Below are 23,747 nucleotides of genomic sequence, written 5' to 3' on the forward strand. Positions count from 1 at the left end.
ACGTGTCGGATGGCAAGCGCGTAGTATAACGATGTTGCTGATAGTTATTGGAGCCGATAAATAATCAAGCTGATGCTGTGTATAAATATAAGTTTATGACTGTGAATACGTATTTACGACCGGTTTTCTATGTGTGGTAGCGCAGTTGTGGCTTGGATTAAATGTTGATGCTTGATGCAGGTGTACATCATAAAAAGCAATTAACATATCCCAGTACATGGTATGTACAAATCAGTAGTCCGTATACATTACGTCGGCAAAATTTGGTACCGGATCTAAAATATACACGTGACGGTGCAAGACGCCTCTGTCGCGCATAATAAATAGGCAAAAATATGCGGCAATAAAGAAACCAAAAAATGCATGTAAAAAACACAGCGATATAAAAAACGCTTTATGAGTTACTGCATCGATTCATTACCTGTCGAATTCGCGACCTTATTATTTATCGTGATCGTCATAGTTTCTTGCTGGGGCAGCACTGCTCAGCTTAGCTGGTCTAAGTGAGCAGTTTACGGCCGGACCGTTATTCATACTTGTACATAATTTTTTTTTATTCTTCGCTAGCAGTTTCCCTGATTACAATGCATCATTTTGTTCCTCTCTTTCCAATCTTTACTATTCTTCACATCGGTAAGTAAGTAATGTGCACTGCAGGTGTAAATGAACGGCACAAATCCATAGAAAACCGTAACAAATTAAAGAATTCTACTTGCATACACGTTGTCCTTGCATTTTTCATTTTTTGCTATGTATATTTGAATTGATATACTGGGGAGTAGGTGGTTATTTTTGAACTACGTACTCTGTGTACATTCTGCAGTAACGTTAACTTACTGTATTTACCAGATTAAATAACAGCCACAAATTGGTACACTGTGGGTTTTATGTCTTGATTCAAAGATAAAAAATTGCGCAGTAAGATCGTAATACAGTAGAATACAATGCAGCGCTCATAATTTTCTACAGGAAAAATCGGAGCGTCTCGGGAGTACTCGCGACCTTCACCATCGTACAGTTCGTACAGCGCACCGGTGTACCGCTCCCCTCCGTCGTATTCTCCGCCTCCTTCTTCATACAACTCATACAGATACAGTGCACCGGCGGTGAACCGCTCGCCTCCATCGTATTCTCCTCCCGTTAACTCGCAAAGAAGCAGACCGGATTTTTCCCCAGCGTCCAGACCATCCTTCGGCTCTAGCTCACAGTCAAACGGTTTCCGTGCGCCAGCTCCCGTTGCTTCGCGGCCCAGTGATGGGAATGGAGATGCCGGATCGTCCAATTCCCGTTCACGTCCATCCAGCTCCGGCTCCTCCTCTTCAACCAATTCAGGTCCCGTAACTTCTGGAGGGACCCGAATCCGCCAACCGAGCGTCGATGGAAACGTCCAACCGTCTGTGGGGAATCCTGCTGATAAAAGGGTACGAACCCCAGCAGAAAACCCAGCACCGTCGTCGGCTAAGAACGTCGTGAGTCGACCTGGTCCGCCAAAAGACACCGGCGCTTTTTCGTCATCCAAGGATCTTCTGCGCAAACCAGAGATTACGGGTGCCCGAAGTGTCCGTAACCCTGAAAATCGTCCAACGGTTCCGGTCAGCGTCGCTGGTGGATCAAAGCTGACTGAAGAACAAAACAATCTCCTCAAACGCCTGAATGGTCGTACACCTGGCGCCGTGCGGGACATCAATAATCTCATCCGAACACGGCCGAACGAAGCGCGCAACATTCTCAGCCGGGTGCCGGCTAACGAACTGGCCAAGCTCATTGCATCCGGGAGTAAACGTGGCAATGTCCGAAAACGAGACCACGAAAAAAGGAAGGAGAACTGAGAAACCAGGAAAAGACGCCACGGTGGCGCCGCAATCCGGGAACACCAGAACGCGACCAACGCCACCTGGCCCGCCAACGGATGCCACAACCCCTCAGCCCCCAGGTTGCAAAGATTGTAGCACCCCACCGCCATGCAAGGGCCGTAACTGTCCTCCTCCGCCCATAACATACCCACCGCCCAACCCGACCACACCATTTCCCGACCCCGGTTGGCTGCATAAATACTGCTGGTCCTTTCTAAGTCCGGGTTATCCATATTGCTATGATTATTTCAATATCGGGAGTACCGGGGATGCGGGTGCGGTGCGGTATTCGGGGGCGTCTTGTCCGATTTCGCAGTTTCAGTGCGACAATGCGCATTGTGTCTACCGAAGCCAGGTAATGCCGCTCCGGGTCAATACTAAGCTAGATAGCAAGGAATTATATATATATAATTATGCAATGCGAACGGTTTTTTTGCAGTTGTGCAACGGTCATAACGATTGTGGAGACAATTCGGATGAAGGACCGCGGGCGAATTGTTCCCCGAAGGTCAGTGCTCCAGTTGGACTGAAAACCGGAATCAGGCATGGAAACGAAACGTCGGCGGTATTGGCCACCGCGGACCAGCTTGCCCAGATGATAGCGTTAGCCAATAAAAAGTCATAAAGCGTTGGACACTTCTACCCTAAAGTAGTCGTATGGCAGTATATCAGTATGTATCCAAAATATAGAATAATTTTTATAATTAAGGTCTGAGTGAGCCTTGACTGATTTCGTTTTGAATGGCACGGCCGGTAGTACTCGTACTCTGCGTAACCGTAGCCCGCTTTCGATCTCGTTTTGTCTTTTTTCTTTGCTTCGCCTTACTGGCGGTGCCAAACGCTTGAAATTTGTACTTATTTGACACAGTTTGCTTTGGGGCACACTGTTATTACGTTTTTCTAGATGGACTCATGTGTACATGTACGCATTAAGTATCTAGTTACAGAACTGCATCTTGATATTATAAAAAAAAGAACTGGTGAGTCTGTGCCTCCTTAAAAGCGGTTACATACAGTACATCGCTGCAGTACGGAATACAATTTCTACGTTCCTGAAGCGGAAATGATGGAAATACTGCAAAATATGAGACAAAAGCTTTGTTCGTGCATCCTGGCTTTTGTCATCTCCATCCAACGCTTAATCTTCGACGCCGATAGACGGCTGGAGGCGAAAAATGCCAGCCCACTCCTACAAAAAACTAACGTAATAAACGGCGTCTTTGTATTGTGAAGTCGGATTGGGCGTTAAGTAAAGGATTGCTGTTGATAATTTTTTGGTTGTTTTACGAGACACCGAGGTTATTTTTCATTGCTGAAAAACAATTTCAGCGGGACAAGACAGTGCTTATAAAGGAAGTTTGATTTAGCGAAGACTTTCCATGTACTCCTCTGCATATCTGCGTGGACAGAAATTCGCTCACACATTGTAATTTGTCCAAGTCCGGCTGAAATGATTTGTCATATACTTTTACCATGCTTTCTCATCGCGATGCACGGGCTGGGTAAGGACTTACTGGTTTTTTGTGTAGTTAATACTTTTTGTAGTTAACAACGTAGTCCAAGAAAAAAAGTGAAATGCAATTCGAATAAAATATGGCATATACTGCGTGACTGCCTTAGGTTCCGCAAGGGCGTTTTTCGGTAATTTTAATCCTTCGCCGCCGTCCTTTGCATCGTTCGGCTCGTTCCGTTCACCGGAGTTCCGTCAGTCGCCAGTTGTACAAGACTTTTCAAGACCTTCCTCCGGTTTTAACGGCTTCGACACAGCCTCATTTGCAAACCGGCAACGTGTCCCCCAGCCTTCTCGGCCTGTACCTGAGACACTGGATACAGAAACATTTACAGGCCGCCAACGTGCCCCGTTGCCTTCTCGACCAGCATTTGAAACAGTGAATTCCAATTCTCATCCATGGGACGCCGGAAAATTAACGCATTTCAGTCCTGATTCCCTTGAAGTGCACAAAAAACCGCCTTGTCATAGTCCGTTCAGCATCCCACCGTGCCGAACCACGGTCCTGCCCAATCCCCCGCCGCCGCCGTTAGTTACGCCCCCGCCCACGCCTGAACCGATTACACAACCTATACAGCCGGTGTGCTGGCCGTACTGTAACCATGGGGATAACAATTTTCAGGAACGAAGGAAGTGCCCCATCAGCCAGTTCACATGCGATAATGGGCGCTGTATTCCCACGAGCCAGGTAATTATATGAATACTGATTATCTGTGCCAGGACTTCGGCCCCTGTCCTTTGAGGCAAAGGATCTCGGCTTCCACTTCACCAATTTGGTTGCTTTAAAGTACATCAAAATTCTCTAAGTGTAGCGGTGGATCCAAGATTGTTGACTTCTTGCCAAAATCATTTGTCTAGGTCCAGTGGTCAATCATAAGCTTGTTACCATGGACGCGATAAGAAATGCACACTGTTCTAACACAACTTGACCGAAAACAGCAGAAGTATCTGAGCTGCTACTTAACAATAAGTACGAGTACAATACAAAATAAAAATTCATGTAATTTAACACGTTATTAGTCATCATCACGTTAGTGATCATTGCAAGTTATCTACCGTATGTACAAGTAGACAGTCCGTGTTTCGATTAACTTATGTAAAGTGTATCATAATATTAAGTACTAAACATACGTACGGGTTTATTAATATTATGACAGTCTGTAAGCGACCGCAAAACAACACATCCTTGGTTTTTACTTAGTTTTTGATAGTCATCGGCCAATATTCATCCGTGCTGGGCTTGTTTGAATATAGCAGCGCCACGTAGTCCAGTCGCCAATAATGTAGGATTTTTACTCGTATGGTTTAATATTTGCAGAAATGCGACGGTGACAATGACTGCTGGGACAATTCGGATGAATTTCTGTGTTCAGGATAACCCTAGCGTAATCTAGTAGTAACGGAAATAAATAATAACTGTTAATCAGGAACCCATAACAGCTCGCTCAGTGTTTGGTGCATCGCTGCTTCAACTGTTTTTGCAAAATCTATAAAAACACTACGGTTAAGACAATCAATGATACCCACACAAAACCTGCAGTAGAAATGTACTGATTTCTTGTGAGTCTTCCAAAGGGCAAAAAGCGACGGTGGCTTGGTTTTGAGTGTTACTGCATGTACCTGCATTGTATTACAGTAACTTACTGGTGTATTTCGGTTTGTAAGGGCATTCGCAACGCTGTATTTCACACGTTAGTTTTAAGAAGTTAGTTTTGAAGAAACAACTAATGAAAATCACAGGATGCAACATAAGCTTTAACTTCCATGGTAGAACTGGTTTAAGGTAAATTTCTACTCACATTACGCCATTTTAAATTATACAGGAATCGATAGAGAATTCATTTCTCTATCAGCTGATGTGAATCAAGTCTACCGCAGTTTACTCACACTTATGGTGAGTCACACATGTGACATGAAAGAGTTAGGATCTTGTAGTAGGCAAGCACAGTTGGCATTTCGTCTCTAGATTTCCTTGTACACTCCTACAAAACAAAAATTCGAGGAGAGCTAAATAAACATATTATGGTATAAAACTTTGCACGAATTCAAGGCTGTTTAGTGCTTACATAAAAACCGGCAAATGAAATAGGAAATTTACACCTGTATAGGCTTCGTCTACCTCACCCGTCTTGCGTTGCTCATTTACTCGTAATAATGCTCTCCGGCAATGTAGACGTTATGTAGACGTGTCGTACTGATAACTGTAGAAAATTATCATTTCACCGCAAGGCCATCTCGCCGCGCGACGTTCCGTCGCAGGACATTTCGTCGGTAGGAATTTACGCCGCGCGATTTTCCTTCGAATGGCCGCTTCGACGCAAGGAAATTGCGCCGCAAGGATATCTCAACGAAGCGACATTTTGCCTATCAGATAAATGATTAACCAAGCTAAATAAAAGAGTCAGAAAAGCGACAAATAAAAAACGAAACCAAACGAAAAACCCAAGAAACCTAAAAAAACCTAAGAAACTTGAGAAAACCTAAGAAAACCTAAGAAACCTAAGAAACCAAAAAAAATCTAAGAAACCTAAAAAATGTATGAAACCTAAGAAAGCGTAAGATGACCTAAGAAAGTCTCAGAAAGACTATAAAAACCTAGGGAAAACTAAGAACAAGCTTACAAGCTCAAAAAAAACTAAAATCTGGTGAGAATTAAGAATTATTTTGCGATTAGTCGCATCGTTGGAAAAGTCCCAAGACGAAATGTCCGCGACTATACGTCTTGCATCCAAATGTAGCAAAGGTAAAATGTCTCAAAGTATAATGTCCCAAACCGAAGTGTCCCAGCGTCCGAATGTCCGGCGGCGAAATGTCTTCGCGGCGAAAAGTCGCGCGTCGAGTCTGAGTGCGGCGAAATGTCACACTCCCAACTGTCCGGGTGCGCTTTTGGCACAAACGTTGAACATAGGGGACCTCCGCTACGCTTCGCTCGATGAGATCCATATCATTTCCCCATAATTTTAAAATAAATTTTAAAATCTTTGAAATTCATGTTAAACCGGAAAAAAATGCTATGGATCTGATATTGGTTCACTTTCGACTTTTTGGCCATGTGTCTTTTGCAGCAAAGTTGCAAGAAGACCAGACTTTTGGTACACAACAATGCATTTAAGCTTTTCACCCATTTTCGTACGCTATATCTCGGCAACCGGATGTTGCGTGCGCAAATGGTTTTCAGAACAATGTACACAAATTATTTAGCTTTAGTAAGACATAAAGACTAAAGTATTACAACAAAGTGGTTCGGAGTGCGCGAAAGCGAAAGTTTTAGTGTATGTGCCTATTTTTGACACCATGTACCGGGCCATTTCCCTTAAGCAGTCCTTAAGTACTGATAAATTGCGAGAGTTCGCTGAACGCTGAACACGCTTTTGCTTTTTGCTCGTCACTTGAAAACCTACTAAGCACCGCGGTCAATACAGTATTGCCTGATTTGTTTTCACACACTGAGATACATGTTTTTCACTTCTGACGCAACGGCTATAGCTAAAGCAGTGCTGACCATTAGAAGTACACGCTGAAAAAAAAACATCATCAGTTCGTTCGATTACTTGAAAAGAGTCGCTTGTTGGTCCCGAGATGCGTTTTCATAGAAGAAGCGCTTACTGCCTAATCTCGATAAAAATAACTTTTTATGAGTCGTGCCTTATATCTTGCTATTTTGCGTTTAATTTAGAATGCTCCTCGAGATATCATGGGAAAAGAGAATACCGAAAATGAAATGTACAACATTAAAATGTTTTATTCCGATGACGACAAGTATTGTATCGAACGAAAATTAAACATTTAATGTTGGCTACCGCGACAGAATGAGAGTTTACGAGGCGAAGATGTTTCCGTGAGCAGAATCCGTCGACAGTTATTTCATATAATGTCAAACGTCTACAGACTAAAATGGCGCGCGTTTTCCTGCATAAAGCGTCTTGACTTGAAAACCTCTTTGCCCATTGTGGTAGGCTCCCATTCGATACGCCTTATGGTTAAACGGAAAATGTAGCGATCTAGCCTTGTTCAAACAAAATGTAAAAGGCCTGCTTCCATTGACTGTATGGTAACTATGGCCTTTTTTGTTAAGCTTTTTTAAAACTTACTTCATAAAAGCTTGCTTCATAAGAAGCTCATAAGCTTCTCATAAGCTTCTCATAAGCTTCTCATAAGCTTCTCATAAGCTCATAAGGTCACTAAGCTTCTTCATAAACTTACTTCATAAAAGCTTTTTAAAATACTCCGAATGGTTTTTGAGTGCGCGATAACAGCGGTAAAATAATGAGTTTTCAATAGCAAGAAAATTAAAGTATGAATCGATGATCGGTAGAATTTCTTACGTTTAGTGCGGACATTCGGAATGTTGTCTAATTTCTCAAGCAATAGTTGATTGTTGTATGTGCTGTTAATGTTCCTTAATGGCTCCGAGCCTTTGCACTTAAGCGGATAATTTGCTTTGATCGTATCGGTGCGATAAAAAACAGGTTGGGATAAAAGCACTTAAGTGGCATTTGCAATGTTTTCCGCGTTTTAAACCGTGTCATAATGCTCACCGAAGCTCGTTTTATAGAATGTAAAATAAAGCGTTCCCGTACCTCCTTGTTAAGTATGCTACAGTACTGTATGTATGATGAAAATCATAGACCTGCCAGCGATCAATCAGTCCAAGCAAATTGTATGTTGCTTACTGCATAACGATATGCATTTGTAATCACTCATAAAATTTACTGGCTGTTTGTTTTTTTAACATTTTCTCTCTGTTTCACGTTTTAGCATTTTAATGTTATGAATAAATACAAGACTTTTCAAGATGTAATACTGCTCTGATTAACCTACTGTACTTTCAGAATGATTCATAAGTTATTTTTGTACGCCCATATTATTTATTCGGCTTATGCAGCGGGTAAGTGTGGCTCGATTTGGACGGTCAGTTAGAACGCCCAGTACAAACAAACCTCATATTCTGATTTTCCATATTCTCGATCTGCTTTTCCAATCTTTTTGCCCATCGCAGTTACGTTTCTTCCAAACTACAGGTAATTCTAACCGCGGTGATGTTGTTATTACGAGCCGGGATTCCGTTCCCTCTTCGGGTTCTCCTCGTTAACAACAACAACAGCTTCCGTACCGTCGAATAAGAACGGTGTATTCAGTCTCAATAACGGGGTGAAAAGCAAATATCAGCCACCTATTTTCAGTAACTCGTTCAAATGGCTGTATACACCAGTAAGTCCACCGGTGTCCTCCACAACCAGCAGTACGGCTCCCGTTCAGACAACGGGTTCGCCTGGACCTCCGTTCGGATCGCCGGGATTAACAGGACTGCAGTCGGTGGGTGCAGCAAACGGGGGCAGTCGCATCCTGTTGAAAACTGATGATCTGATATCGGCTACGCAGAACAATGACAACGTTCGCCGAACAGCAACCACCACCACACTTCCGCCACAACCAACAATAGTCTGGAATTCTGGCGACCCTACCACCTATAAGCCGGCAATGTCGACCGTCACGGATCCACCTCAGACAAGTGCTCCAACGTCTCCACTAAGTCTTTCTTCCCTTAATCAAAATATCGACGGAGGATTATCGTCGTCTGGAAGTGGACAAACCGTGACTCAAGAGCAATCGTCACAGCCTAAAACGGTACCAAAGCAAGCGAGGAAATCTTCTGGTCCACAGAAATCTGCCTTCATATCTCCAGCTGATTTGCTGAGCATACCGGTGCAATCGGCTCCCGAAATTTCGATTAATCCAGTGGAGACATCTCTATCACCAGTGTTCACGACTTCAACCATTCCTGTTGTTACTGAGAAGCCGAAGCCGAAAAGCTCGAATCGCTCGCAAAGCTTCCAAAAAGTTCGCTCACACTTTTCAGCCGCGCAACTTGTTGACCAATTCGTAGCGGGAAACAGGCGTGCGCATTCCGCCGAGCGGACATCGGCCCAGTCAAACAGCAGCAATATCACAACCGATTCGCGGTCTAATGAAATACCAAATAAGCCGCAACTGAAAAAAGATTTTCCGGCTAACAACGTTAACAATGCTACCGTTCCGCCTGGATTAATCGAAAGTACTACTACCACAACCGCAGCAAAAGCGGCAAACAAAACTGACCAACCGCTGAAGGCACTGGACTCCAACATTGTTTTTACGACGACAGTGAGGTCAACCACACCGAATGGGATAACCACCGCACCGCTCCTGCAGCAATGGCTACATCTTTATTGTTGGCAGTTCAAATATCCAGGATATCCGCTTTGTGTCGATTACCTGAATATTGGCTCCACAGGTTCCACTGGAGCTTTAAAATTTGCGGGTGGTTCGTGCCCGATTAGCCAGTTTAAATGTGACAACGAGAACTGCGTTTACCGTAGCATGGTAAGGCCAAAAACTTTCTGGTGAGAACTATGTGACGTAACAGAATAAATCGTTTTTCAGTTGTGTGATGGTCGCGATGATTGCAAGGACAATTCGGACGAAGGACCTCTGGCGAAATGCGGTAAAGCGGTAAACAACAGCAACACCACGACCGTTGCACCGGCAGATAGCGTTACGGAGATTGTTTTCAACGGAACGTTTCTAGCCACAGCGGACCAACTGGCAGAGATTTTCGCTCAAGCGAATAAGCCTCAGAATCAGGGATCAAGGGTAATATTTCTCCATGACCTCGCAGGAAATCTTGGGAATCTAACGATAAAAATTTGAAAATCGATTGCCAATTCTGTATCCGGCCTGCTTACCGGTTTACCTTACGCTGTGTATGTTTCTGCAGACTTTGCTGAAAACTGTTGATATAAATGCGACAACCATGTAACTAAGAAATTTGCGCACGTATCTATTCGTTAGGACGTGACAATTAGCATACGTACAGTATATTTCGAAACTAAATTAACGATTGATTGGTAGCCATTTTGCAACGAGCGAGCTTTAGTACCCTTTGGAAAATCGTTTTACCGATCAAAGTGCTTATTAGCGGATGGAAAAGGGAAAGGTTTCATGATTTATATCTGCCAAAAAATTGCTTCTCGACGTTACGTTATTGTAGCACATCGCTGCGTTAGGTCCAAGTGATTACTCACTATGCAGTAATACCCGGTTACAAACGGGCGGCAAAATTATTGATCGAAGTAGTGGTTTTTGTATCCCGTAATGGATGTGTATCCGTCATAGTGGTCTGTACGCGTAAAAGCTCTTCCAAAATTGATAGCAGTTGATGCTGAATTAATATAGCCGTCTCATCCATTGAAAAGCCGATTAGGTTGGCTCAGCAAAACGTTTTGTTTGATATGATACAACAATAAGTGGGCGGCAATAGTAGTGTTTCCCGTTGTTCTATGGATATTTCCAACATCAACCGTTTACATCGAATTATTTTTTTAGTTGATTTACAGAAACGCTCTGCGTATTGCGTTCTTTCCCGTTTTATTAAGAACGATGATTACGGAAGACAGTTTAGGCTCTTCTTGTAAAAGCGTTACCCATAATGCAAGCGTTTATACCACGACTGCTATCACTCTTGATGATCGCTGTTAATATGTCAAAATCACATCCAGTGGACCCATTTGAAGGCGTGAACGATCCACGATTCGTTGCGTCGTGTATCAGTGTGCGGTATCCCTCATTTGACCGTCATCAAAGCTGCCGGAAAACGTGTATTCGCATTCTTATACGATCGGTAAATAATGTGCGGTTAATTCGTTTCACTGTATATTTTGATCCTTGCACAAAAAAACCCTTTGCAGTCGAAACCATATGCATATGTTTCTCCGAGCACTGGATTGGATTACGAACTATTGTCCATTTTAGCGGAACAACTCGATTTCGTCTACACTTTGTAAGCACTGAAGCAGTACATGCTTTTTGCCGTGATACGAACACAGCGATTTCTGTTTTTGGCAGAACTGATCTGTCAACGGCACATCCTGAAATGGAGTCGGACGAGAACAACGCTAAACTGGTGTATGATTTAATTGGCAGCGGATTGTACGATTTAGCCATTGGTGGATTAAGCTCCACTTACAAATGGGGCGCTCCGATTCCCGATGACTACCCGGTCCGCTTTCCAACACCCTACATTGAAGACAGTATTATTATCCTGCAACGCCGTGTCCTTGCCAGCATGACAGTAAACGTCTTTCCCATTTACTGGGACGCTCTGTTGGCTGGGATGGGAGTTTTTATATTTTGGACATTGGTTTTCCGTTTAAGCAGGGTATTTCTCGGAAAGAATAGACGTCGTATTCGTCCGACGACGCTTAAAACTGCTGTTGTGAATCAGTTAAGCCGAGCTGCTTGCAGTGTGGAGCCTTATAAAGAGATGCCTTATGAAGATAAAAACTTTAGTAAGCTGTGGTACTCGTATTTAGTGACAATAAACAAATAAATCTTATTACTTACTTGATTTAATTTTAATTTAATTCAGTCAGCGCAGGTAGCTCATATCCGGCTAGGATGCCGTTCTAGCATGGGATCTTAAGCCAGGCTATTAATTTTAAATTTCGGTTATGGTACGTATAGCTTGTTGTTCATGGTACTTTGCAGGTACAAAGCGCAGTACCGGTCGTAGACGAAGCGAATTTTTACTCGTCAGCCAAATGTTTCTGATTGCGCTTGGCCTCTTTGGCATACTCTGCGTAAATGCCTTGTACAACCAATTTATGACGTCCAACATGCAGCTACAATATACCAACGATGTCGTGGAAAATCTCGAGGAACTGGCTGCTCACACAAATCGCCGCATTATTATGGCGAAACGAAGTTCGGCTGCGGAATGGTTTGAGGTTGTGGCCTTTCCGTATTACCAAAAGATATCGTTCTAACTGATGATTTTCTTTCAGCGAAAAGCTAATTATTCGGCGCTCATTAAAAGCGTTTGGACTCGGGCCGTCGCCCAGCCAAGAAAAAGCGGTTTTGTTGAGCAGCGGTCAGCGGTCAACATGTTGCTCAACGACACCCAAGGGTCTACCGTGTTTATTGGGTTTAAACGGCGTACCGTGTACAAGTCAGGTAAAGATTCAAGGAAAACCTGTGGATTCTATATTCCCCCGACGGAAATCGGTGTACTGTGGAGGTCATTTCCCATTCACCGGGAGGCTGCAAAATTTGACCGGGAATTGTCGGAAAAGTAGGGGTCCTTCACATGACACCCGAGTATTTGACTAATAGGTCGAGTTGTAGGATTAATTTCCTAAGGGCGTGCAATATTCCCGAGAGACTCTATCAACTCTACAGTTCCGATACGGCGCTGTGTCAAACTAAAGAAAAAGCCGCCATGGAGCAGGAGGAAAGTCCACTATCGTTACGGGAAATGAAATATGTGTTCTATTTGTACTGCGTAGCCTGTGCAGCAACCATGGCATTTTTTGTGCTGGAAAGAATATTTATTGGAAAACATGTGAGCGTCCGAAATATATTAACTTCAATATTCTAGAGTCGTACGCGGTTCCCTTGGATGGGAAATGGTGCGATTCTGATTAAAGTTTTCTGAAGGTGTTCGAGTGACGCGCTACTACACATCCTCTGCAGACAGTTATGCAGTTTATATAAAATTACCCCATTCTCAGTTTAGCGTGTTTTGAATGTTGTAGCCTATAATCATTAGTTTAAAAAATAATTACTAATTAATAAATAATTAAGATTTATTGAAGATGCCGAAATGAGGCCAGTTAAATGCTAAGATTCATTTAAGATGCTGAAAATGAGTCCAGTTAAATGATGCATGCTACATAACGGTTAAACTAGAGGTTTATATGGCAAACGGAAACTTCCATGAGCTGCATGATTTATCAACCTGTTATATCACATACTTCAACTTGACATCAGCGCCAAAACAAAATACTAGTATACAAGAGAAGTCAACAACTGTCGGCAGTAAACACGGTTATGTAACAACCAGTGCCGGGTCCGTTCTACAAACATCTATACTGACTTTACAATTGAGCAAAAGCGTGTACGGACCGGCCCTACTGTTTCTGAGCAGGTGCCGGTGCATTATCGGTATTGCCAATATTCTTAATAATATCTTTGGTATTCTGTGCGCTCTGCGACCAGGTTTGTGCAATCTGGGAGCCGGCATTCTCCATGTTGTCTCGGACGCCTTTGGCTTTATTTACGACCGCCTGACCGACACGGGCTGCGGAGTCGCCGATGGCGGCTACTCCACCGATGAATTCATCTTTGGCGCCTTGGATTTCGGATTTTGGAGCCTGTGCTTGACCAGCTTGGGCCTGGCCTTGCTGCGCCTGTCCCTGGGCAGCTTGGCCTTGCGCAGCAGGAGGGGCGGCGGCTTTTTGTCCCTGCTGATAAAAAAACCGTTAATGGCATTCGCATTAGTAACCGTACAACGTGCAAGAAAAACTGCTTGCCCATTAAAGCAGAGTTTACTCGATACTCAAGGGCCCACAAAAATATCTGTTTTTTTGTTGCCCACAAAAGTACGAACAGAGAAAGAAAAGGAACAATTCCTTCATAAGATATATTTACACCAAATTAAACATACTTTTAGTTTTAAAATAAATCAATAATTTTTTTCAGTTTACACTTAATCATAACAATAACTTTCGCATTTACTAATAGACGGGTACTTTTGAAAGGCTCCTGAAATTAATGCCAGGAAAATATTCATTTCTCAACGAAAAAAAGAACTGCATTAATAATTATTGTCTTTACCGTACCTGAGCTTTTGGCTGAGCTTGATCTGCATAAGAAAAAGCGATGCAAGCAACAAGGAAAATACTAGCTGCTTTGGTAAACATTGTGGTTGTGTACTGTAGACTGATATCAAACGAGATTTAATAAGTATCAACACGTAAAGATTTACGCCGTGTAATCATTTAGATCCAAAAAGCACTGATGTGTTTTCGATGCAGCGACTTTTATGCTAGTAGCCACGCCGGTGAACGTTCCAGTGGCAAATTGGAAAGTACTCATGACTGACGTGACAGTTATACCGGTTTAAGAGCATTGCTGCATTGATAACAATCAGCACTTTTTCTCCGCACGTGTAGAAAGAAACAGCTACGATATTATACAGGTAGTAAATTCCCAAGTTCCGAGTAAAGGCCGCAATATTATTGCCGCCTACTTCAGTGACCGGCAACTTTAATATCTACAGATACATCGCGAGCAAAAAGCAGCTTTTCTTATGTTTAGTCGATTGCAGCAGGTAGATTTCCATGTTACCGCCTACCGGTTAGTCGAGCGCGCCTGCGTACACTGTATAGGCTGTGCGAATGCTTACGTATTTACTATCTACGCAGCGCACTGCTTTTGGCGGCAATCTGTTTTGAAACAGAAGTATTGTTAATTTTTCACTCGCGATATCGGGCTTGCCGGCACATTTTGCTCAGTGTTCATTGGTGTGCAAAGTTCCCAGCAATTGTTGCTGAATTAAAGATTTACTCGTACTTGTATTATGGGTAGTAATTTGCCGCGTTATCTCTGCCGCGTGAAAATTAACAAGCCCACAAAAGGAAAGCCGTATGGAGAAATGCCGCTCAAGTGCATAAACCCAGCTCAATAAATGAAAAAAATGGTGCTTGTGTTTGGTATAATTCCATTGTATTTCGACGGATACGATACAAGATAATGTCGGATGAGACGGTGTTCATACGATCAATGTAGTATGCTAATTATGCAATAATTATATTCTTTCCTCTATTCAAGTCAATGACTATTGGAAAGCATTGACCGAATAATGACGACATGAAACAAAAGTACTGATGCGAAAATATCACAGCCTGGACAAGTAAAAAACAAAATACTCTCGCTTCCTATTTGCAAAGAAGAATTGCCTCAGTTATAAAGCCGATCTTGCGGTCATTGCGTCTTTTCTCTTGAACGCTAACGACGAGTTATAATTCATATCGGGCTGGTAGCGGAACCATCGCCGTTCAAGAGCACGAGCCGCCGCAGTGCCTTTGGTGTCTGACGTTACCCCACCCGGCGTGATCCGATACTGAGCATGGTATCCCTCCGGAATGGGTAGGAGACGGTGGGGCTCCCGGGCAATATGAACCGGATGTCCACTATAACTGCTGACCAACGGAGGCGAAACAACCGAGGGCGCTCCATATCTACAGTACATTACGGTTTTGCCACCTGTGTACCGTAATTTACTGAAATTTACTGTAATTTACCGTAATCATGTACAAGTACCGCAATTTATATCTCAATACCTAATCTTTACTAGCTGTAGTTCGCCTTTTAATAATTTACGAAATGTCGACTTCACTTTAGGGCAGCGTTACAATTTACGACAATAGGGCACACACAGTTTTTGGTACAACCGCATGCTATGCCTTAACGTGCAGTCGCGCATCCGAGCTAAAAACCGCTATTTTCATGGTGTAGCTTTAGCTGCACTGTGCAGTACTGCGCCACATTCGTTTGTTTAGGATTTAGAGTTGTACTAAAAGGGGTCACTTAATGCCGCGGTTGCCATACACGACCCGAAACGAAGCACAGCAGTCTTTCGGTCGTAAAATGCAACTTTAAGTCAGTGGAAATGATTCCTTTATTTAAAATTATAATTACCCTAATCGACAGCACTGAATCCAGTCAATATGAAGATCTCCACCAATAGGATCGAGTTTGCAAGCCAATCCCGTGGCCACGTATCCTTGAGCGCACATAACGACGAAATTGAAGTTGGAGTCGTAGTATTCCCAGTACTGGTCATGCGTGGGAAAGTAGTCTGCAACAACGCAGTACAGAGTATAAACCAAGAAGCAGTACTTGTCTCACTGCTTTGCAACACATACAACACGATGCGTAGTCGATGTAGTATCCTTTGGGTGTCGTGCAGCATTTGATGGAATTATCGCTTTGTGGTCCTAACATGTACGGTTGAAAATTGGAGAACCACATGCCTAAATTTAACAGAATTAATAATACTCAAGGTTCATGATGTCCCACCATTAAAATACTGCACTGCCAGGTTTTCAATTGACCGGAGTTATATAAAAGGTGAATTACCGGTAATGAAAGTGTTAAGGCTGATACTGGACTCTCTGGGATTGTAGCAAAGGTAGGCGGTAGTGAAGTTCCTTACAACACAGCTGCAGTGACAGGAAATTATTACCGCGATTTATTTTATGAAAAGTCATGCAACGTACCTTGGGTAATACGGATACTGTCCTTTGGATGGCGGTTTAAAAGGGAACATGAACTTGCACCATACGTTGACGATCCTCTTTTTACACACAAAAAATTATAGAAATAATACGCCGGTGATTGTTACCATAGAGCACAAAGGCTGATTACTTACGTTGAAATCGTCAAAAAAATCTCTGCAATATGGACCAGTGGATTTTAACAGCAGTTTCATTGAAAGCTTTCTAGGTTATCCGATATTCTTTACTTACTGTATTCCTGTAAAAAAAGAAGCCCAAAACGCTGCTCTATCTGCGTCGTTTGAAAATAAATTTGTGTCTTGGGAAGCTTGAACGTACCCACCACGCCTTCTCCGTCGAGGCATTCCACATTCCACAGCCGGTGCGGTAGACGGGTGCCGCCATGATAGTGCCAGGTGGAGACTACAGTATCACCCTACATACAGTAATTGCAAAACAGCAAGAAAACTCAAGCTTGCACATCATTTTGCCAACTAGGTAACCGATATAATGCAGGCGTAAAAACATACCGTCCCATAAGTTATGTAACTTCCGTCGTAACGTAGCGTAGCGGACGTAATACAGACAAAGCAACATAATTGTCCAGCAACAACAAGCAAAGAGGTTCCCTTAGGCATGGCAAAATCAATTACCATCTTCATTAACGAAATGTATAAAAACGTTGCGAAATATGCACCACATAAGTGGTTGCATTTGTGAGGAAAAATTTCTGGGAGAATACAGCTTACACTGCCGAGACAAGGGATAGAGGATGAGAATAAAATTAATTAATTTTAACAATAATTTTTATACACTATAGCCTTATACACCCGAACAGGGTTTCGTTTTTACAAAGGTAGAGTGTGATTAAAATAAAAGATAACAATAACTGTTAGCAGAGTATCGTTTTTCTTCACACAATCATCCATTGCTACAGATCTTTGGCAGGCTATAGTAAATTGCTCCTGAGACGTGCGCTGTTTTCAACAAAACAGAGTCTCATGATTAACGGGGTATGCATCCGACTCAACACCAACTGATTTTTTGTTTGGTCATCGTGGTCACTAGAGAGAAAACGAAAAGTGTTTGGACGTTAAATTCACCGGAAGAAAAAATAATAATACCTAGTGTAACGGATATCAGTCAGCAATTGACTACCGTTACTTATGCTTGTGCACGGTGAATGGTTCTTTTGTGATAAACCGCTGTATGATTTTTTATAATTATGTAACGTTAACGTATTATGATTCATGAGAACCCGCGCTAATTCGTGCCTGCATATTGCCTTATTACAACGGAGATACGGAATTGATAGTTAGTTAACTGTAAACTGTAGTCCGATTGACCGGTACCGATTGTCTCCTTTAGGGCAGGGGGTAAAACGTGGCAGTTGCACCTGCCAGTGGCACTGCCATTGGCATGGCAAGCGATAAAAGCTGGAGTCTCTGGCAACTGGCAGGCGATAAAATGCGGCAGATGCCACATAAAATGTGGCGCCACGCATAAGCGGGTCGGAGATCTTTTGCACACCGTATATTCTTGATACCCTGAACAGTAAATATTCAATTTTTTTTCAAAAAGTTAGCAAGTACTGGCCATGCTGGCACATGCACAAAGTTCGTAAACAAGCTCCGGCATATTTAATTTCAAAAGGTCATGCATTTTGCCGTTTACTCAACAGATAAGAAAGCGCATTTAAAGTGATTTTGAGACACTTTCGGAACTAGCAAGCACACCGCTGGAATATGCCTCGCGGTTCATCATGAGTGCAGCTGATCGATAAGTCTCCCTGTCAGTTTGCATCGTAACTCGTAACGTCAAAGCCACGAAGTTGTCAAAGCTTCTGTCCAACCCGGAGCAAACAGACACGATTGTTTTAAAAAATTGTTAATATAAAAGTTCAGAACAGTTTGACTAGTTTTTAAGTTACTTTAGCACTTCTTAAGGAGCCGTACTTCAGCAGTTTAGCGCACCACAATATGTGAAATTATGGCCCACCGACATTTCATCGGCTCGTCGACTAACACTTTGTCGACCGACACAACGTCGACCGCACTACGTCGACCGTGCCAAGGGCAGATGAAAACGCGACTAATATGAAACCATACACCTTTGCGGCTCTAAAAGCCCTGGCGACCTGTGGACCGAAGTTTGCGACACCAAAGATCGCATTCCAACTCCTCAGGCACCATAAGACTGACGACATCGGTGGAGGTTGGAGGCAACTAAGCCAGAGCAACGTATACCGGTACTGTAACCTTGGGTACAACGAAAGTAAACTCATACGGACATATACCAGCAGCAAGCGGATGTACTACGAGTTCCCACCGGAGAAACGAGACCCGGCGCCGACCACTTACGAAGGTTGGGCACATGCCATTGAAGCGTGTATGGAGATGTCGTGGCACCCGGAAGGACTGACCCGCGGCGAAGTTCTACATCAGCGGGTAGCTAGGTTCGAATTCAAATGGGAAGCTGAGAAACCTCAGCTAGTCGACATGAAGTACAAGCCCACGAACAGAATGAAAGGAGGCGAAAAGTACATGCTGGGCGACGACCTGGACTTCGTCCTTAACAAGGGATTCTTCCAGAAGAGATTTGGTATCAGCCAGACTCGGGAAGGCGAACGATACGAAGCCCTCAACCCATCGACACACCGACATGGACATTTACCGAAGCATCCACCGACCTCGGAGCAACAGACCAAGTCAGCCGACTCTCTCCAGGTGAACCGGGTGGAATAGACCAATGGATGAGGAGACGTAGAATACGTCGGAGGAGTCGCAGAACCGACCTCCTTCATGAGTACCACATAAGTACTTATGATTACCGACCTCCTCTTGGACACAACAAAATGTCCCGACTTACCGCAATAGGGAATGTATTCGCCCATGGCCAGCTTCAGTCTCACGTGCGTCTCCAGTTCTGCTTTACCTGTTTCGTTTCCACTTTGAAAGAGGCTATACAGCTTATGGTGCAAATTTATTTTTCCATACAAACCACCTTCCAACGGACACTATCCATATTATCCCCAGTATGTTTTGTTTTAACTCTTTCAAATCTGACAAGTTACTTACATGGATGAGCAGATTAACCATGCAAAACGCATTTTTGATTTTGCCCTAGTTGTGTGGTAAGAAATTTTTCCACTGCCTATCATTGCTACGGCCGGAAAGAGCCCGGCACAAGTCGGAACAGCTTCATTACTGGTAAATAAATTTTTCAACGCAAAACAAATTGCTGACAGTTTGAGATAGAAATCAACAATTAAGCATAGTGTATCGGTTTCTTTGACTTAGGTTATCGGTCCAGTACTTTTTTTGGATACCTTTTTGGACCCGACAACGATAATTCCGTAAAGTGCTGCACGACACCCAAAGGCTACTACATCGACTACGCATCGTGCTGTACGTCGTTGTCACAGCAGGAATATTATGGAAATCACTGCCATTGGAGTACGGTTTTATTATTGCAGACTACTTTCCCACGCACGATCCATACTGGGAATACTATATGACTCCGGCTTTAATTTCATTGTGCTGTGCGGTCAAGGTTATGTGGCCACGGGAATGGCTTGCAAAATCGGCCCCAACGGTGGAGATTACCGGATTGAGTGGATCCAGTGCTGCCGATTAGGGTACGCTCTTGTTGAAGGCAGTTTAAATTGATTATAAATTATCCACTGTTTACTACCACAAAATTTATCATAGAAAAGAAGACTATCCGTAGGATAATATGATGGTCATTCTGTTCGACACAGGTACGGAGCAGCGGCAGCTGCTTCCCCACCATTGGTCAGCAGTTACAGCGGACACCCAGTCCATATCGCCCGGGATCCGTATCAGTTTTTCCCCATTCCGGATGGATACATACACCAGTATACATATTCCTTGGCTGGTTTCCGGTCGGTTTTCAAAAATACCTCTTTCATTTCTCCACGCGCACGGGAGAGGTTTCGTCGACAACCGGATCTCGGTCAGTTGTTAAAGTGATCAGGATCACCTTACTGGATGCAAAGATACGAATAATAATAACAGAAATTGAGTGAAATAGTTAGCCTTCGTTATCTGACTATCGTGTCAATCGGGACGCTGAAACGATAGAATCTGATTATATTCTGTGATGATGTTGCGTGACGGAAATACAATGTACGTAAAACAACAAGCCTGCATCACTACTTCTACAGCGGGCAATGGCACATAACTCAGTCGCTTTACGGCTTACGCCTAATCAAATTACAAATCCGTAATTAAGGTGAAAGTAAAGTACATTAAGAGGTTGGGTACACATATAAAATCACTAAGACTCGAGCCCCGGTTCGTTTCAGTAAAAAACTATATGCGCTCGAGACGTTTTCGGGTGTGCGCGGCTCGTAGAGAACACGACGGGAGCACTGTATGTTTACGATAGAGCCCGATGGAGGCACCCTTTGCTTGTAACCGCCATCCTGGCGATTGTGCCTACGGTCTGTCGCCCACGTTAGCTTTCACCAGAGAAATATGCTCGCTCGAAATTTCAACTTTGAAATTCATCTTCGCATTTCAACTGGTGATCAAACTGGAAAATGTTTATTTTTTTGTTTGGCTCTCTCGTTCTCGACGTCATCGTCCACAAATCTGAATTCTAATTAACGGAACAGAAGAAGCACCTTATACTTTTCCTGAAGTTTTTGCGATATCGCAGTGAAATGGTTACGAGTAGAGTTCTTCGCGCTTGTGCTAATAAACACTGGAGAAAGCTGCTATCGGACAGCTTATTTGCTCATCAGCTTATGCGAAGAACTTGTACTGTGTGGCAGCGCTTATAACAGTCCAGAAAGTTTGCCAGCAACATCCGCTCCTAATAAAAAGAAATGTTCTGGCCAAATGAGACGATATCGTCCATATCCAGCCAGTACGGTGCGCGAAAGGTTCAACACGAAGAAGGGAGAGGATCGTGTTCGTTCCAGATTTCCACTCGCAAAAGTAAGAATAAATTCGGCGATGTCGCTTAAATTCTGTACAGCAGCTTTATATACTCGTACTTGGTGACGAACAGAATATTAGAAGAATGCGCCGCCTTATTCTATCGTCAAACGGACTGCTCATCCCCACGTATGAAATCTGATTTCTTTGCTTTTTGTTTTGGCATGCAGCAGCCCAAGAAAAGAGGCTGAGCAGGGGATGATCGACTCTGGCCGTCAAATGACTTTCCCGATATCAGGAAACATGAGCCTTTGGATACAACTGAGCACTGACGAAATCGTCGCGGATACAGAGATTGCCCAATGCCCATGGTAAGTTTGTTTTACATTTTTTTTAGGAATTTGTTGCTTCTATGCTCTGACAACAATAATATAAATTCAAAACGTGTCGAAGACAATTTTGTCAATTGGAAAATATCAGTATCAATTTCGTCAATTGGCTCTCTTTGAGAGCATGACTTGTAAAGCTGCTCTTTTGATTCTCGTGCACAGGAAAAGCGATTAATTTTTGAAAAATGCATTTGTTTTCATAGGATCACTGGACAGCTACGGTTACAACATTTTTGCGGCGATTTATGGAGTACGGATTAATTGACAATATTGTCTGGGCCTCTCAAAGCACTCAAGCTCCTGTCTGGATACTCTCACAAGATGTTTCTAGGTTTTATTTTTGCAGTCAAGTGAATTTACTGTGGTACAATCTGCTAATTTGTGTCTTCTGTAGTTCAATTGTGTAATTTTAACTAGCGCACTTTAACTTTTTATTTTGTCATTAACAAAAGCCGTGGTGTAACGATATCGCAATAAAATCTGTCCGAACTCATCCTGTTACAGCGCATGGGAAACTAAAAAGGCGGCCGGAAATAATAGGTAGTTGTAACAGAATCGGCACGCCGTTACAACCCCTATACTACAGATTGTGCACACGATCCCAATGGGATAGTTACACTTTTGCGGTCAGTTCGTCACCACTTCCGCACGTTCTGCGGTACCACTTCGCGACGTCGCTAGTAACGTCAGGAAAGCGACGATAACTCTACTTAAACTATACAAGCACAAGACGGTGAGGCTGCACGATGAACAGGTTTTGAGCGACGCTCTGCAACGTTTCGAGAATCCCCGGCACACGTTAAAAAAGTGCCTGCTGTCGAACCGGGGAGGAATGCACAAACATAACCATACAAACATACTTATTACATATTTAATACATTCAAAAAGTTATGTAGTTGTTTGAATCATGTGTTCTATTAATAATATAAAAAAACATTAAGCGTTGTCGAAAGATATAAGGATCAGCTAGACAGATTTCGCATGATTCGTACTATTTTTGGAACCCTTTGAAAGTATATGCTCAAAAGTTTTGTGAACACATAGAATAATACTGAGAAGTCTTTGTGCGTTTTGGGTTATATTGCTGTTATTTTGGTCGGTTATAAAGGAGACATCTTTTTGTGGGGTGCTGACATTTTGATAGCTGGTCACGAGGCAAAATTATTCACCTTGGACATGCACGGTACAATAAACGATGGATTTTCCAAAATTGTAGCTCTTTACTATAGAACTTATGAGCTGTAAGCATTTCATTAACGCCTGGTGGATAGAGGTTTTCAATTTCTGGTGTCGGTAACTTATTCGGAAGAGCGGTCAGACTTTTAGGCTAATCACAGGTATTCAGACTTACTAAAATTGTAGGCGTTTCAGGCTGTGACTACCGCTGCGAGGCGGCTGTTTTCCTTATAGCAACCAACTAAAGTGCGAGTATTGTTCTGAAAATTACGTATGTGCGTATCATCAGTTTGAAGCGTACACAGCAAGCTGTAATTTAAAAATTAAATTAACCTGGCTGAATCTAAAGTAACTGCATATCTGTGAAGTGTATACACAATCATCAATTACGCAGACACCTTCTAAAGGAGGGCAGGGGGTAAAACGTGGCAGTGGCACTTGCCAATGGCACTGCCAAAGGCATGGAAAGCGACAAAACCTGGAGTATCTGGCAACTGGCAGGCGATAAAATGCGGCAGGTGCCAAATAAAATGTGGCACCACGTATAAGCATGCTCGGAGTGTTTGGTGAACTGTGTATACTGGAAACTCTTACCAGAACACAGTCAATTTTCCTGGAAAGTGCTAACATCATGTGCCGTGCACTAAATGCGTAAGTGTGCAGACGGTATATCGTAACATTTCAAAAGGTCAACTTTGCATCTTGCTGTTCGCAAGAAATACCGTAACAAAAGAACGAAAAGCCGCGTTAAAAATACAACCTCGATACACCCTTTAGGCACAATGCTGGAATAAAAGCATTTTATCGTGGCACTTTAA

The 23,747-nt window shown here is 43.0% G+C and overlaps 5 protein-coding genes, 1 long non-coding RNA gene and 1 pseudogene across 7 annotated transcripts; 5 read left to right on the forward strand and 2 right to left on the reverse strand.

Moving 5' to 3' along the window:
- The first annotated feature begins 351 nt into the window (after nucleotides 1–351).
- On the forward strand, nucleotides 352–2,828 carry LOC129584281 (uncharacterized). Its single transcript, XM_055476410.1, has 3 exons — nucleotides 352–633; nucleotides 970–2,208; nucleotides 2,293–2,828. The coding sequence occupies exons 2-3, from the start codon at nucleotides 1,654–1,656 to the stop codon at nucleotides 2,476–2,478; spliced, it is 741 nt and encodes a 246-aa protein (XP_055332385.1). The 5' UTR covers nucleotides 352–633; nucleotides 970–1,653; the 3' UTR covers nucleotides 2,479–2,828.
- A 289-nt stretch (nucleotides 2,829–3,117) lies between these two features.
- LOC129584422 (SCO-spondin-like) lies at nucleotides 3,118–5,032 on the forward strand. Its single transcript, XM_055476582.1, has 3 exons — nucleotides 3,118–3,355; nucleotides 3,474–4,051; nucleotides 4,682–5,032. The coding sequence occupies exons 1-3, from the start codon at nucleotides 3,304–3,306 to the stop codon at nucleotides 4,739–4,741; spliced, it is 690 nt and encodes a 229-aa protein (XP_055332557.1). The 5' UTR covers nucleotides 3,118–3,303; the 3' UTR covers nucleotides 4,742–5,032.
- Nucleotides 5,033–8,040: 3,008 nt separating this feature from the next.
- Nucleotides 8,041–10,188, forward strand: LOC129584320 (uncharacterized). Its single transcript, XM_055476467.1, has 3 exons — nucleotides 8,041–8,251; nucleotides 8,385–9,726; nucleotides 9,787–10,188. The coding sequence occupies exons 2-3, from the start codon at nucleotides 8,845–8,847 to the stop codon at nucleotides 10,051–10,053; spliced, it is 1,149 nt and encodes a 382-aa protein (XP_055332442.1). The 5' UTR covers nucleotides 8,041–8,251; nucleotides 8,385–8,844; the 3' UTR covers nucleotides 10,054–10,188.
- Nucleotides 10,189–13,112: 2,924 nt separating this feature from the next.
- On the reverse strand, nucleotides 13,113–14,219 carry LOC129584357 (uncharacterized). 2 transcript variants are annotated; one of them, XM_055476516.1, is made up of 2 exons: nucleotides 14,022–14,219; nucleotides 13,113–13,643 (listed from the first exon to the last, which is right to left on the reverse strand). In XM_055476516.1, exons 1-2 carry the CDS (start codon nucleotides 14,100–14,102, stop codon nucleotides 13,311–13,313), a joined length of 414 nt encoding a protein of 137 aa, XP_055332491.1. In that variant the 5' UTR covers nucleotides 14,103–14,219; the 3' UTR covers nucleotides 13,113–13,310. The 2 variants fall into 2 exon arrangements, with proteins under 2 accessions (XP_055332491.1, XP_055332490.1); XM_055476515.1 differs by having other exon boundaries at nucleotides 13,113–13,646; nucleotides 14,022–14,218.
- Nucleotides 14,220–15,878: 1,659 nt separating this feature from the next.
- On the reverse strand, nucleotides 15,879–16,543 carry LOC129584234 (uncharacterized). Its single transcript, XM_055476353.1, has 4 exons — nucleotides 16,464–16,543; nucleotides 16,324–16,406; nucleotides 16,110–16,217; nucleotides 15,879–16,042 (listed from the first exon to the last, which is right to left on the reverse strand). The coding sequence occupies exons 1-4, from the start codon at nucleotides 16,511–16,513 to the stop codon at nucleotides 15,879–15,881; spliced, it is 405 nt and encodes a 134-aa protein (XP_055332328.1). The 5' UTR covers nucleotides 16,514–16,543.
- A 2,796-nt stretch (nucleotides 16,544–19,339) lies between these two features.
- On the forward strand, nucleotides 19,340–20,452 carry LOC129584235 (uncharacterized; annotated as a pseudogene).
- A 386-nt stretch (nucleotides 20,453–20,838) lies between these two features.
- LOC129584412 (uncharacterized) lies at nucleotides 20,839–22,240 on the forward strand. The gene is made up of 3 exons (XR_008689886.1): nucleotides 20,839–21,424; nucleotides 21,595–21,735; nucleotides 21,957–22,240. It is a non-coding gene; the product is annotated as an uncharacterized LOC129584412 (long non-coding RNA).
- Nucleotides 22,241–23,747: the final 1,507 nt, after the last annotated feature.

Source organism: Paramacrobiotus metropolitanus, unplaced genomic scaffold, assembly GCF_019649055.1.
Source record: "Paramacrobiotus metropolitanus isolate TYO unplaced genomic scaffold, Prichtersi_v1.0 Parri_scaffold0000013, whole genome shotgun sequence".
NCBI lineage: Eukaryota > Metazoa > Tardigrada > Eutardigrada > Parachela > Macrobiotidae > Paramacrobiotus > Paramacrobiotus metropolitanus.

Coding starts and splice junctions, on each gene's coding strand:
- LOC129584422 (XM_055476582.1), top strand. CDS start 3,304: ATGATTTGTCATATACTTTTACCATGCTTTCTCATCGCGATGCACGGG. Junction 3,356..3,473: donor CATCGCGATGCACGGGCTGG/GTAAGGACTTAC, acceptor TGACTGCCTTAG/GTTCCGCAAGGGCGTTTTTC. Junction 4,052..4,681: donor GCTGTATTCCCACGAGCCAG/GTAATTATATGA, acceptor TAATATTTGCAG/AAATGCGACGGTGACAATGA.
- LOC129584320 (XM_055476467.1), top strand. CDS start 8,845: ATGTCGACCGTCACGGATCCACCTCAGACAAGTGCTCCAACGTCTCCA. Junction 9,727..9,786: donor ACTGCGTTTACCGTAGCATG/GTAAGGCCAAAA, acceptor ATCGTTTTTCAG/TTGTGTGATGGTCGCGATGA.
- LOC129584281 (XM_055476410.1), top strand. CDS start 1,654: ATGGTCGTACACCTGGCGCCGTGCGGGACATCAATAATCTCATCCGAA. Junction 2,209..2,292: donor ATTGTGTCTACCGAAGCCAG/GTAATGCCGCTC, acceptor GTTTTTTTGCAG/TTGTGCAACGGTCATAACGA.
- LOC129584234 (XM_055476353.1), bottom strand. CDS start 16,513: ATGTTCCCTTTTAAACCGCCATCCAAAGGACAGTATCCGTATTACCCA. Junction 16,407..16,463: donor CAGTATCCGTATTACCCAAG/GTACGTTGCATG, acceptor CTGTCACTGCAG/CTGTGTTGTAAGGAACTTCA. Junction 16,043..16,109: donor CATCGACTACGCATCGTGTT/GTATGTGTTGCA, acceptor GCGTTGTTGCAG/ACTACTTTCCCACGCATGAC.
- LOC129584357 (XM_055476515.1), bottom strand. CDS start 14,102: ATGTTTACCAAAGCAGCTAGTATTTTCCTTGTTGCTTGCATCGCTTTT. Junction 13,647..14,021: donor AAGCTCAGCCAAAAGCTCAG/GTACGGTAAAGA, acceptor TTTTTTTATCAG/CAGGGACAAAAAGCCGCCGC.